At 47.7% G+C, this 15309-nt stretch overlaps 1 protein-coding gene across 1 annotated transcript in view; it reads right to left on the reverse strand.

Annotated features, from left to right (window-relative positions):
* DNAH9 (dynein axonemal heavy chain 9) overlaps window positions 1–15309 on the reverse strand; it is a 343788-nt gene that overhangs the window by 219922 nt on the left and 108557 nt on the right. The window contains exons 27-28 of the mRNA XM_059668596.1: window positions 13656–13812; window positions 6888–6992 (exon numbers count right to left, since the gene is read on the reverse strand). Coding sequence (XP_059524579.1) covers window positions 6888–6992; window positions 13656–13812 — 262 coding nt within the window. The remainder of the gene's footprint in view (window positions 1–6887; window positions 6993–13655; window positions 13813–15309) is intronic.

A 15309-nucleotide genomic window follows, 5' to 3' on the forward strand; every position in this document is an offset into this window, starting at 1 on the left:
GGCCCTGACTGGTTTGGCTCAGTGGATAGAGCGTCAGCCTGCGGACTCAAGGGTCCCGGGTTCGATTCCAGTCAAGGGCATGTACCTTGGTTGCAGGCACATCCCCAGTGGGGGGTATGCAGGAGGCAGCTGATCGATGTTTCTCTCTCATCGATGCTTCTAATTCTCTATCCCTCTCCCTTCCTCTCTGGAAAAAATCAATAAAAAATATATATATTTTTTAAAAAGCCGCGTGTCTGACCATAGGGACTTGATTTGGGTATCTTATAACTAGTATCTTTCCCTCCAAAGACTAGAAGTCGGTGATCAGAAAGGGTTCTGCCCCTGTGTGCTTCCACCCAGGTGAGGCCCTGCTTCAGATGTGCTCACAGAGTATCACAGTCATTTAGCTCTCTGAGGCGATGCGTGGTGAGGAGGTATCAGCTAGCTTTGCGGCATGCACCCCCAGCCGGGTCTTCACTCCCTCTACTCTGCCCCTTCATTCTAGGCAAGTGGCCAATCTGTGGTCCCTGTGGTCATTCTCTCTTCCAGCCTTTGCTCTCAAATGCCACGTGCTACTGAAATCCTGATTGGCTCACTCCACACTTCCATCTGCGGTGGCAGATTGGAGACTGCTGCCTTCAGGAAGGGCAGCCCACTCCTCACTTTTACAGTTTTTATATTTCTGTGCTTTTATCTTAGACCTAAGCTCCTCCATGAAAGGTATTGATGGGAAGTCCCTTGGTTCTGAGAGCATAGCATTAGCTCAGCACCTTGAGAGCTGGGAATATTGCTCTGGTGGCTCTCCAGTCCTTGCTGACTGACCTGTTGCTTCTAGCTGCTTCCTGCCTTGCAAGGGAGGAGTGGCAGGGATGCCTGGCCAGAGAATGTGGAGGGAACTAGGAGCTGGAGGTACGGGGTGGTGGAGTGTGCCCTGTGGCACATGTCCCTCGGGCTCAGATAATAGCATAATTATGAAAAAAGTACTGTAATAGATTATATATATTTAAAAAAACAGCAGAGTAATTGCTCTTGGAATTGCCACACTTTTTCCTAATGGATATGCAATTCCACTTACAATCTGACAGAGACATGAAGATGTCCACCTATGACAGTGATGGCGAACCTTTTGAGCTCGGCGTGTCAGCATTTTGAAAAACCCTAACTTAACTCTGGTGCCGTGTCACATATAGAAATTTTTTGATATTTGCAACCATAGTAAAACAAAGACTTATATTTCTGATATTTATTTTATATATTTAAATGCCATTTAACAAAGAAAAATCAACCAAAAAATGAATTCGTGTGTCACCTCTGACACGCGTGTCATAGGTTCGCCATCACTGAACTATAAGGACACTGAAGCACTCACTTTTGTAGACGTTAGGAGAAGAGGAGCACATACAGGCAGGGAGCGGGGCAGGAGAGGCAGGGAAGGGGAGGGATGGCAAGGGAGACAGTGGCACAGCCGGTGCGGCTTCTGCACCAATATGCCAGCTCGGACGACCGTGTGAAGAATTAAGAGCAATTTTCTCCTTGGATGGGGTGTGATTTTAAATGTGACCACCTCAGATTTTCCCGGGCTGTGGCCAGACCACTTTCTTGAGTGTCTCCTATGGGAGTGTCCTAGACTGGGGGGGAGAGCTCCAGGTTGGACTTATTTCATTTAATTCCGGAAGCAAAAAGGAACTGATCTTGGAGGACCCATTACTGATCTCATGTTGGACAGTTTCAAAATTAGGCAAATTCACAGTGTCTGTTATCCATTAGGGACGATGAATGTTGGGCTTTGCCTCATGCCTTGGGAAACTGTTGAGTTTGGTAAGATGGCTGAGGCTGAGCCAGTAGAGAAGGAATGAAGGGCGCAGAGAATACTGGTGAGAACAGAGTGTGGACCTCAGTCTCTGCCCTATTGTGTCATAGCCTTCTACTCCCTTTCAACCCATTTACGACAGTGTTCATGTAATAATGATATCATCATCATCATCACCACCAGCACCATCATCATCATCACCACTAACATCATCACAACCACCACCACCACCACCACCACCACCATAATAACCACGATTGTCATCATAACATCACCGTCACTATCATCATCATCAGCAGCAGCACCATCACCATCATCATTACCACCATCATCATCCCCACCACCATGGTCATCACCACCATCACCATCATCACCACCATCATCACCACCAACATCATAGCCACCACCACTATTATCTTCCTCCTCCTCCTCCTCCTCCTCATAAGAGAGACTAACATTTATCAAGTGCCTACTGTCTATAGTGCTTTGATTTAAGTGCTTTACACATCAATTCATTTAGTAATTATTACAACGGCATCAAGTAGGCATGATTATTAACCCCTTCACAGATATGGAACTTGAGACATGTACTTACTTAAGGTGACATAGCTAGTAAGTGGCAGAGCCAGGACTGCACACGCAGTGTGATATCAGAGTCTACACACATAACCACATCCCCATGCCCTTGCCTTGCTAACCCCACTCTACACTAGCCTGTTTCTTTTTTTTTAAAATATATTTTTATTGTTTTTAGAGAGGAAGGGAAAGAGAGAGAGAGGCATCAATGATGAGAGAGAATAATTGATTGGCTGTCTCCTGCACACCCCACACTGGCTATTGAGCCCACAACCCAGGCATATGCCCTGACCGGGAATTGAACTGTGACCTCCTGGTTCAGAGGTCAATGCTCAACCACTGAGCAACACCAGCCAGGCTAACCTGTTTCTTTTAAAATTTCAATTGTACATGGAACTTGTTTACACAAACTCTGGAGCCCAACACAGGCTCTCTGCTGGTCCTGGGCCAACTCCCACGGCCTGCTCCTCCCCTGGCTCTTTGCAGGACACACTGAGCTGGTCCTTTGGCACATGCCGAGTGCTGCACTGGGACACCCTGGGTATAAGTGCTCATGGTGAGTCGTTCTGGACTTAAATGAGGGCAGTCACAGTGCTGTGACCTGGCTGGTGAGAACAGGAGGTGCCCTCTGGAACCTGTGGGAGGGTGCAGAGAACCATCAAAGCAACGAGGAAGGATGTGCATAGCAAGGTGGGCAGAAGTGACAGAGGATAGTGGGCAGGAATGAAAAGGTGGACATCGGCCACCAGATACCTGCAGTGGAAGATGCAGGGAGAAAAACTCCAGGCACACGGTATACTTACGGGTCCTCAACCCCAATGTCCACTGTGGGGAAAAGTCTATGTTTATCTCCTGATTTTCAGAACCACTCTAGGCCTAGAATCAGTACTCCGAGAAAGGTGTATGTTACTTCTTTTACTCCACATCTTATACTCCAAAATGGATGACACCCCAAATTCAGAGACCTTCCAGGGGTGTCATCCCTGGTTTTAAGTTGTGATGTGCCCATGCAGAGGCGAATGCAGCTGGCTAATGTGTTTGTCTGCTCAGGGATTTTTTTTTCTGGGTTTTATTTGTTTGTTTGTTTAAATAAGTTGCCAAGTTATTGAAATCTAGACATTTTGAAAAATAAAAATTTAGATGTTCAGCTTCTATTTAAAGTTTAAAAGATCTGGCAACACCGACCTTTCATTCCTACAAGGAGGAGGGGTGATGGTAAATGTTGAGCAACTTGCTCCTGAGAAAGCGAACCTGCCCTGATTGTGGGATCCGCCGGTGTCGCAGTGGAAGCACTCCCAGAGTCCACCTCCAGCCCCAACCGATGCGCCAGCCAGCTCCTGTGACCCAGGGAGGGGAGGGTTTCAGGCCGAGAGTGTGAGGCCAGCTAGTTGACTTCCTTCCTCTCCTCACTCGCATGGATCAGACCCAAGGGAGGGCAAACCGTGTGTCCCCACTGGGAATAAGAGAAGAGCCTGACAGTTTTCACCTTGTGGGAGCTTCACCAACAACAGCCTGGACAAGAATCAGCAAGTGGGAACACTACCAACTGGCTGCCAAATGCAAGACACGGGGAAGACAAACCACTGTTGTGGGGGGGAGAGGGAAGGGACCCCGCAGAGCCCCCCAGCACAGAGGGCTCCCAGAGGCAGCTGGCGGGGAGGGTGAGCAGGGTAATTAGCTGATGGTGTGAGTTCTCCTCTCCTAGAGTAAGTTGCCTGTGTTTGCTCCCGTACCTACACGCGGCTCCACGTCCAGCCCGCCCGTGGCAGGGACATTGTGCTGGGCAGAGGGTGCCCGCGTGGGGGGTGTGGATGGAGACTGGCTCCTGCCAGGCCAGCTGGAGGGGGGAGGATGCTGCCTTAGCCTCGGCCCCACCCCTTCTGCTGCCCTTTTCCTCAGCCCTGCACACTCGCCTAAGAAAAATGTCAGTTAGGCTAAACTTTTCATTGTTCTTTGTCTGAGAACATTCAACACAAGGCCTGTGGGGACCACGGAGTCCGGTTTGCTTTCCGCAGTGTTTGCATATTGCTTTAGTAATAAAAGCGAACGATAAGAGGAAAAGAAACCATTTTGACCGCCAAGTGTGCGGGCACGGACTGGAAGCACCAGGCACGCGGCTGCTCCCAGACCCCCTCGCGGTTACCACTGCCCGGCGTCCCTCCACAAGCTTTGCCTGTTGAAGCAACAGGGGTGGGGCTCTACCACCACAGCTCCCCTGGTGGGCAATGGGGGGACTCCGCTCACAGGGGGAGCTCGGGAACAGGTGCGTCTCTCTAGGGACTGGGGGGCCGTTGGGGAGGCTGTCAGGCGCCTGCTCAGGCCTTTGCAGCTGTTATTAAGCTCTGACTGGGGGCAGCCACTGTTCTCCCACTGCCCGCCTCCTCAGAACCATGGCCAGGCAGGGGCTACTGTCCCTTCCAGCATCTGCAGGGGTCCCTGCTGCCCATTGAAGAAGACAGAGTGCACATCCTGGCATCAAGATCTGCCTACTATTTGGTTGGAACCTGCCTGTTTACCAGTAAACATGTTCTTATTTTACCTCCTGTACACTAGCTCTGTGCCCAGACCTGTACCTGCTCAGTGTGGACGGGTTTAAATTATATATATATATATATATATATATATACTAGGGGCCCGGTGCACGAAATTCGTGTACTGGGTGTGTGTGGGGGAGTGTCCCTCAGCCCAGCCTGCCCCCTCTCACATACTGGGAGCCCTCAGGCGTTGACTCCCATCACCCTCCAATCGCAGGATTGGCCCCTTGCCCAGGCCTGACGCCTCTGGCCTAGGCGTCTGACCCGGGCAGCGGGGACCTGCAGTGGCAGCGGGGGGGCGCCGCGATTGCGCGGGCTCCGCCCCTGCCCCTGCAGGATGCCTCTGGCTGAGGCATCCGGCCCGGGCAGCGGGGACCCACAGCTGCAGTGGCCCCGCGATCGTGGGCTTCACTTTAGGCCCAGGCAAGGGACCCCTAGCTCCTGGGACTGCCAGCTTCGACCGTGCCCAGCTCCCATCGCTGGCTCCACCCCTACTTCCTGCTATCACTGGCCAGGGCGGAAAAGGCACCTGATTCTCTGATCATGGCTGGGGGGCAGGGCAAAGACGGCCCCAGGGCCGCCTTTGCCCTGCCCCCCAGCTCTTAGCTCCCCCCTGGGTTTCTGATCACTGTCAGTGTCAGGGGGCTTCTTCCTGCTTTCCCTTTTGCCTCCCTGCATTGTGCCTACATATGCAAATTAACTGCCATCTTGTTGACAGTTAACTGCCAATCTTAGTTGGCAGTTAATTTGCATATAGCCCTGATTAGCCAATGAAAAGGGTATCGTCGTACGCCAATTACCATTTTTCTTTTATTAGTGTTGATATATATATATATATATATATATATATATACACATACACACACACACACCACATGTCTCTCTCTCTCTCTCTCTCTCTCTCTCTCTCTCTCTCTCTATATATATATATATATATATATATATATTGCCCCCAAAATGTACACACACAATTTGAATAATTATAAAGGCAGTGTTTATTAAAATACATTTCCTTTTCAAAGTTGAGCTATCAGCTATTAAAGTGTGTAGACATTTTTGAGACCCTCCCTGTCTGTCTACATAGGCGGGTAATAGTGGCTCACAGGGCTGGTGTGAGAACATAAGACATATTAGGAGATGATACATGACAAGTACCTGGTACAGAACAGACTTTCAGCAAAGGTGTGTGCACGTCACCCCTCTTCCCCCCCACTTCTGATGCTCCGCTGCCTATGAGGTCCTTACCCAGGTTCAGATCCTCTCCATCCTTTACGGCCTGGCTCCCAGATGGCTCCCAGATGGCGCGTCTAGCACTCCTATCCCCTCGTGTGAGTCAGGATTCAAGCCACTTAGTGCACTAACGCATGCTCACGTATGTCTCAGGAACCCATGTTCTGGTCCCTATAACATGGGACCCTTCCCTGCCTCGAGTGCAGGTTCAGGAAGAGCTTTCTGGGTGATTTGAAAGGCGAGGAGCACGCTTCCATAAAACCCGACCAGAACATGACTTCCTTCACCCAGTGACAGTCACTCCGCAACCCTCACTTACACGTCAGTAAGTGAACTGGGCTGAGAGGGAGCAACTCGCCAGACTCCAGCCAGGAAACACAGAGCGGAGCTAAGCCCTGGCCTGACCACTCCCAAAGCCGACGCCCTTTCCAAGGAGCTGGATCCGCTGTCGAGGGCCCCTTTCCTCACCTGGGCAGCCGGTGAGCTGGCTGTCCTTTGGTCCCACTGTACCGAGGAGGACATGGAGTCCCACAGCATAAATGGGTCCACCTCGGTAGGGACCTGCAGGGTTCCATGTCCTGCTCTCAGGCCCAATTGAGATTTAGAGGGTGGAGGAAGGGGCATGAAATGCAAGGTGGGAGGGAGACGGGGAAGGGGAGGAGGAGGAGAGGTTGAGAACAAGAGGATGCAGACTTCCACAGTGCAGTGCTCAGCACGGAAACCATGAGGCTTCCAGCAACTTCTGGCCCCCTTACCTGTACTGCCACCACCGACAGGACCTCCACGGAGATTCGATTAAATTCATCAAAACAGCCCCAGGCACCGGTCTGAGCAAGGCCCTTGTAGATGTTGCCGCAAGACTGCAATGAAACGTACAAAGATTAAATGACTATCATGCCTGGCTTATCAATACACACCTAAGTCATTTCCATCCTCTTTATTATAGATACTTCCAGACCCCTACAGACCCCGGGTTAGAAACTTGTATTAAAATTTCAAGACAATTAAATTTTTTATGGCTGTGGGTGCCAACAAAAGTCACAGGATCAAACAGAACCTTTTCAAGACACTTAGAACAAAATCCCTTTCAAATGTCATTGGGCTTGCATTACTGTTGATTCTGTAGCTTTCAAAATCCCAGGAAATGAATAAAATATTTTCTTGCACCAGGCAGACAAAAAGTCTGCCACTCAGCCTTTGGCATGGCTGATGAGAAAGTTTATGTCTGTATCTTTAAAGCCCTGCCTGAATACCCAGGTTTCCCAGGGCAACAGGAAGCTGGAGGTGGGGCAGGAGCGATAACATCTATAGAAAATAAACTGCAGGTAAGTCTTTCTAATGAGAGCAAGGAAAGAATTTCAGAGGACAGATGTATATCTGTCCTAAAAATAAAAACCATTCTGAGCGTCCTGCATGAACTGGTAAACCATGGAGCCATAGAAGGAGAGAGGTTACTGGCCGACACTCCCAAGGTCATTGGCAAGGAGCTATCATGAAAGTGCTGGGAAAATGCAAATAGTAGGAAAGCCCCATTCATTTACTGAGTGGGCCTTGTTTGACCACCAGCTCTGCACAGCTCATGTGCTAGGCTCAAGGGGCTCGGTCTCTCTAAGAACTTCTGGTCAGGTTGTGGAGATAAGGTACACAAAGAAAATAAGTAAATTGCTACACAAACAGCGGTGCCGAGGGACAACATAAACCACAAAGGTTACAGACAAGTTCAGAGGAGTGGGTCAAAGTGCCCTGGAGTAATCAGTTTTGCCAGAGGTGAATTTCAGATAACATTACAGCAGCACTTTCCAAAGTTTATTTCACGGAATGCCAAACCCGGAAGATGCTCCTTGAAGACGAGGCTCTTTGGTCAAGCAAATCTGGGAAACACACATTCGATAACCCAATTTACAACATATATTAGCATTTTAAGAGCCCCGAGAAGTCCTGCACAATTAATTCACTTCTACTGTTTTACGTGGCTGGATTTTTCATATGGATTTTGTTTCTCCTTATGTGGTCCCTGGATTTCTCAGAGTGCACTCTGGCAAACATTAGTGGAAAGAGCACAAGAACAGAAGTCAGAAGATCTGGGGCTTGGCATCTGACAGAACCATATGGTACCTTCAGAACATGCATTGGAAATGCTGGCTTGATGGGATAATAGCATTCGTGTAGGCATAATGGAAGGTGAGGGCTTTCCTGGCAGAGGAAAGACAATGTACAAAGAATGAGCAAAATCATGATGTTTACACAGACAAATAAAGGTGAATTTCAGCTGGAAAGTTGAATTACGAAAGAGGGTCATGGCTATGAAAACACTTGAATTATTAAAAGGAACCTTTGGAGGTTTGGAACAGAGAAAAATATCATTCAATCAACATTTTTAGCAGAACCAGTCTCACACTGCATATGCTCAGTTGGATGTGGGGCAGACTTTGGAAAGAGAGGGAAGAATAAACACCACCTTTTATTAAGCTCCTTGAATTGAATGATTCCTCTATTGATGCAAATGCTTATAGCGTCTGTATGATGTGGGGGGAACTGTACTAGATCCTGAGGAGCCAGCAGTGAACAAGGGAGACAAGCCCCTGTTTCCATGGGGCTTGCGTTCTAGTGGGGAGACCCGACAACGACACACAAATAAGGCCGTCAGATGGTAAGTCCCACTGGAGTCTTAAAGGGGGATGACATGGCTATTTCAGATGGAGCAGTCGCATCTCTGGAGGCACCATAAGTTCCAGTCTGGCTATTACTATTATTATATTCATGAGGATATATGTATATATAACATTTGAGATATATAATAATATCTATTATTATATTTGGGATAATAACAACAACCTGGCAAATGTCACAAATACTTAAGTGGAAGTTCAGGAATCAAAAGCTATGCTTTTCCACATTAACAGAGGGCTTTTTAAACATGTATGTTGTTGAAAGTATTACAGATGTTCCCCTTTTACCCCCCATTGACCCCCTCTACCCCACGCCTGACCTGTCCGCAGGTCTTTCCCGCACGATTGTCTGCCCACGGGGTATGCATATATGCATATAAGTGGAAGTGTTTTCAGGTTGTGGATCCCTTTCATCAAGTGCATACCCAATATATAAAATGGAAAAAGGTAGAGTTTTCAGAGGTAGATACTTGTCACTCCTGCAGTCTTTCCCCTGGGGGCCTGTACAGAACCCCAGGACTCCGCCTGGCCCTATTTTGAACCACCCCCACTGTACAGTGGCTCTAGGCTGTGGTGTTGCCTTGCTATAAGGTGGTGAGACTCTGGGCTGGGGTGAGGGCAAGAAGAGTAGGGTTGAAGACCTGGAAGCAAGAGACCTGCTGAAGGAAGAGTCAGCATTGGTGACTGATCGAAACTACAGAGGGAAGGACTTGAATCTATCAGAATATCTCAGAATTTCCTCCCTGTACCGCAGAGAAAAATGAGATTATTCATATTAATGCAGGCGTGGGGAACGTCCAGCCCGCGGGCCGTATAAGGCCTTCGAAATCATTTGGTCTGGCCCTGCCAAGGCATTAGGGGTGAGTAAATTACATGATTGATCAAATATAGCGGGCTAATTTTTAAGTTGGTAAGTTTTTATGACCCAAGAATGATGTTATAAATATCCAAATGGCCCCTGGCAGAAAAGAGGTTCCCCATCCCTATATTAATGGGACGAGGGATCTGGCCCGGAGGAAGACAGGAGTTAGCAGGAACTCCCTGGGCGGAGAGTGATAGCCAAGTACGAGGGGAGGGCATCTGAATGGAGACCCCCCACCGACCAGTGAAGAGAGGAGGTAAGCTGGAAGGCAGGTTAGGGCGCCGTCAGTGCCCGGGTAAAACTGGAAAACATGAAAGAGAATCAGAAACTGAAACTCAGAAGGAAGATCAGAGAGGAAGGAGAAGGTGGAAGTTTAATGTTTCAGAAATCAAGCAAGCAGGTTCCAAGGAGTGGGTGTTCCACGGGGTTGCTGCTACCGGAAGTCAAAAAAGAACCCAGAGAGTTTTAGGTTCCAACCCATTCGATGCTTCAGCAATAGCATCTCCAATCTGAGGCCCAGGGAGAAAGTCTTGCTGCTAAAATATAAAGAAGATGCGAGCAGTCAAACTGCAACCGTTTCCAGAGAACGTGGCTAGTGTTATATGTTTTCCAGCAGCACCAATAAAGCAATAACTTTCTCTTTTTCCCAAGTCTCTATACCGGTCTGTGCCTCCACCCTCCCCACCCCCCATCACCGGATGCCTCCTAACAGGATTCCTGTGGCAGAAGGACTGCGAGGGTCCTTGACTATGGCCCCAACTCTCCTCCGAGCCCTCCCGGCTTCACCACCCATGCCTCCCCACGTGCACTAGGTATTATTCAATCTTTTAAAAGCCTCTCATTCCTTCTTCTCCAGGTTTGCTACCCCATCATCTGCTCCTCACCCTCTCTGGCTTGAATAACTGCAATGCTCTTACCACAAAGTTCCTTTCCTTCCAGTCTCCTCCTGTCTCCATTATCTCCCGTCCAGGAGGCTTCCTTGAACACCACTTGTTCTCATCACGCTCCTACTTCTGACCTGAGCCTGGGAGGCCTGTCTGCAGCCCGCAGAGCCTTTCTGCAGCCCATGGGGCCTTTCTGCAGCCCGCCACTTCAAGGTAGGTCTCACAGTGGCTTTGTGTCCGCCCCTCCTTATTCAACCCCATCTCTCTCCTCTTGATCCCAACACACTCTCTTGTACTCGGCCACTGTTCTATGCTCATTTCCAGCTTGCTCTCTGGAGATACACAAACAGAGTAAGTTGCCGTGAGTGTCGTGAATGACATAACAGAATGCTGCCCCGTGACAGCTCTTCCTGACCCTCCTTCCTCTCCTCATCCTAGCCGCCCATAAGGAGCGTTCAGGGGGATCAGACCCAGGGGCAGGGGAAGGACATTGACTGCATAGAGAACTGGGCTGTGTTAGATCGTACATGCCCTGTTTGGCACTCCCCCAAATGTTCAACAGCCTTGGGGGCTCACACCCTCCAAGGCTCAGCACACTTGGTGGTTCGCCCTCTACGCTGGAGCATCCAGGGCTCAGTTTGTGGAACACACATCAGCACTCAGGGTAATGCTGGCTGGTGTCTCCCCTAATTTCAAATGTCTCTCGTCTCTCCAAGTGGACTGGGTTATGCCCTATCTACTTATCTATCATCTGTCTATTATCTATCTATCTATCTATCTATCTATCTATCTATCTATCTATCTATCTATCTATATTTTTGGTATCCTCCCATGATGCCTAGCACAAGCTAAGCAATGGTGATATTCACATTCACTGGATTGTTGGAGTGAGCTTTGTGCTAAAAATAGTCTGAATCGCTGGACAACAAAAGGAAGACCGGGTTGGAGAACAGCTTAGTGAGACTGGTTACCAAGAATGCTTAGTGTCCAGGAAGGGATGGGATGACCGTCCTTTTGGGGTGCTTCCCTGTGGCTACCCCCACTGATGGTATTCTGCCCTGTGTCTCTTCTAGACTTCCATGGCCAAAGCTCTGCTCACTTTTCAGACAAACTAAAGATAGACTCCCCCTCTCACCCTGTACCCTTAGAGCAGTGGTTCTCAACCTTCCTACTGCCGCGGCCCTTTAATACAGTTCCTCATGTTGTGGTGACCCCCAACCATAAAATTATTTTTGTTGTTACTTCATAACTGTAATTTGGCTACTGTTATGAATTGTAATGTAAATATCTGATATGCAGGATGTACTTTCATTGTTTCAAATTGAACATAATTAAAGCATAGTGATTAATCACAAAACCAGTATGTAATTATATATGTGTTTTCCCATGGTCTTAGGCGACCCCTGTGAAAGGGTCGTTCGATCCCCAAAGGGGTCTCAACCCACAGGTTGGCGACCCACAGGTTGAGAACCGCTGCCTTAGAGGAATCAGTGGGTCAGGATTAAGTAAAAGTTTTAAAGGGATTCGGTTAAATGGCCTTAGTGACCCCTGGCTGTGGGCCAACTCAGCTGTTCCCGTTTGCTAGACCTGGCGTGACAGAAGACATCGCTGACTTTCTTTAATCAACATGCCAGGTCTTCACATCTAAATGAGTGTGTCCTCCAGAATGTTCCTCCTGGGAGAGCACACTTATTTCAGCAACATTGCTCAACTATGGAAGAATCTAAAAACTTAAAATAATCTTTAAGGCGAGCTAATTTCATTAAAGGGGAGAAAAATCTCTCGTCTTCCAGCCTGACTTCAAAGGAAACATTATCTTAAAGTGTTTAATCAATAAAAGCAACCATGTTAAAATTCAGAGTGTGTAGACTAAGGAAGACAGTTATCTGGGTCTGCATCCTATTTTGTTTGCTTGCTATGAGAAAACACGGTGCTATAGATTCTACAATGCTCTGCAGAGCAAAATTTCATATACAGGAGAGATCACTAAAGTTACCAGAGGTGAACTGCATTTAAAGCATCTAAACGGGGTAACTGAAAGTATTATCTTGCCGTCTCTAAAATTGGTTTTAAATTCAATTTATTTTGTAATCAATACACATGATTTTTGCACATAAATATTTAATCTATTCTTAATGCATTTGTTTTATTTTTCTACTCTAAATTTATTTACATGCTACCCTGTTATAAAAACAATGAGACAGCAAGGCAGCGTATTATTCGAGTTTTTAAAAAGGAATCTACATAAGGAGGAGAGGTTGCTGGCTAACAGTTCCCTAATGGGTCCTCTGCTTGGCTCCGTGTCACAGAGCCTGGAGTGGCAAGTGCCTAAGTGAAGAACATTAGCCTTGCACTTGCCTTGTGTGGGCATCTCTTGCTAGGAGTAGGGAGGGGTTAATCTAGTCTGTCTTCAGAAGTCACACCTGCCCTTACAGAATATTTTGCTCTTGTGGATATTCTGGGGGAAATGACCATTTTTACAGAGGAGCACAAATATGATTTTTATGTTATTTTTATTTTAATAAGACTTTATATGAGCTGCTTACTAGCCTTTCTGTGGTTCTAGGTCAAACAGGAAATTTAGACCTTTGGATATATATTCGGATCCTTCATTTTACAGATGATGATAGGAAAACTCCAAAGGTGAAGCAAGAAAACCGTCTGTGGTTGCAAACCTCCTCAGAGGAAGCAGATTCCATGTGTGAGGTTTACAAGGTCAATGAGCTCCAAGACTGTCCTAGCTGGTTTGGCTCAGTGGATAGAGCGTCGGCCTGTGAACTGAAGGGTCCCAGGTTCAATTCTGGTCAAGGGCACATGCCCGGGTTGAGGGCTCAATCCCCAGTAGGGGGCATGCAGGAGGCAGCCAATCAATGATTCTCATCACTGATGTTTCTATCTCTCTCTCCCTCTCCCTTCCTCTCTGAAATCAATAATATATTAAAAATAAAAAATAAGCAAGCTCCAGGACCAAAGCCCTGAGGTCTTCCGTGGAGGAGGGAGTAGAGCTCTCCGTGTCGGGGCTCTGAGCTGGCCAGGGTGGCATGGATAAGGGGTCCCTGGTTTGGGCCACTGCCCCATTCCTAGTCCCTCCCAAAGCCAGGCCTGTACCTTGTAGTCCATTTGCTCTGAGCAGTTAAACACGTAGACCATGATGCCCAGCGCGCGACCCAGGTCCTTGGTTGTCTCCGTCTTGCCTGTGCCTGCAGGTCCTGCTGGAGCCCCACTCATGGTCAGGTGCAGAGACTGGGTGAGGGTGATGTAGCACCTGTGGAACACGGGGGCGTGGGTGATTGCCAGGGCCACGGGTGCCGACGAGTAGCGCCCAGTCAGGTCCTAGTGAGAGAGCTGGGAGGCCTTAAAAATGTGTGATTGGGGTCCATTACACAGTATTTTCTACGTACAAAGCAATTTGGATAAATTTGCTGCATCAAAAACAATAGCAATTGTGAGAATGGCAAGTAATCCTTTAAGATGAGCACTTGTCTAACCAACTAACCCAGTGGTTCTCAACCTTGGCTGCACATTAGAATCACCTGGGAATCTTTTTAAAATCCTGATTTCTGGGCCCCAACCTCTGGAAATTCTGTTTCTTTGTTACTAATGTTGTGGCCCCACCCCATAACAAAGAAACAGAATTTCCGGAGGATGAGGCCCAGAAATCAGGATTTTAAAAAGATTCCCAGGTGACTCTAATGTGTAGCCAAGGTTGAGAACCACTGAACTAACCTAACATGGGTCAATTCAGTTAGCTGTTTATTGGGAACACGGACCCTTTGGTGCTGGAAGAGACCTCAGAGGTTTGGCTCATTTTCCTTTTTCTAAATTTATTATTTAACATGTTTTCTTATTTATTTTATTTTATTTTTTAAAATATATTTTTATTGATTTCAGAGAGGAAGGGAGAAGGAGAGAGAGAGAGATAGAAATACCAATGATTGACCTGCCTGCATCCTGTATACCCCACACTGGGGATCAACCCACATTGGGGATTGAGCCCGAAGCCCAGGCATATGCCCTGACCAGGAATCAAACCATGACCTCCTGGTCATATAGGTCAATGGTCAACCACTGAGCTACACCGGCCGGGCTCTTTTTTTATTGACTTTAGAGAGAGAGGAAGGTTGAGGGAGAGAGAAACATCGATTGGCTGCCTCCTGCATGCCCTCTATCGGGGATCAAACTGGTAACCTGGGCATGTGCCTTGAGCAGGAATCGAACTGGCAACCTCTGGGTACATGGATGACGCTCAACCAACTGAGCCACACAGACCCGGGCAGAGGTTTGGCTCTTTCCCCATGCCAGGACTCTCCCATTAAAGCCTTCAAATACATCATAGGGTCCTGTAGCTTTTCCTCCCAGCAAGGCATAACTTCTTATTTCAGAAGGCAGCTCCTTTCACACTGGGTCAACTTTAGTTGTTTGACAAGACTTGCTAGTACTGAGCTGAAGTCTCTTGTTTTCTTTAGGCAAATGACTTCTATTGGCTTTGCTCTTATCTGCCCCATCAGGCTCTTATGAGCATGAGGTGAAAGAAGAGATAAGAAAGGTAGAAAGCCGATTCACTCTCAAAGTATTATTTTTTAGGATAACAAATATGTAAAACATAGCTTTTCCTTTTTTGATAGTCATTTGACAGATTAAAGAAAATATCAAAGATACTATATCCTGATTTCCATTATGAATAGCTGTGGCCATCCCAGAAATGTGGTCTGGCTAATCTTAGAGGTGGTGGAATCCTAATTGGCTTGTATCCATTTTCCAC

The sequence above is a fragment of the Myotis daubentonii genome, chromosome 16 (assembly GCF_963259705.1).
Source record: "Myotis daubentonii chromosome 16, mMyoDau2.1, whole genome shotgun sequence".
NCBI classification, from domain to species: Eukaryota; Metazoa; Chordata; class Mammalia; order Chiroptera; family Vespertilionidae; genus Myotis; species Myotis daubentonii.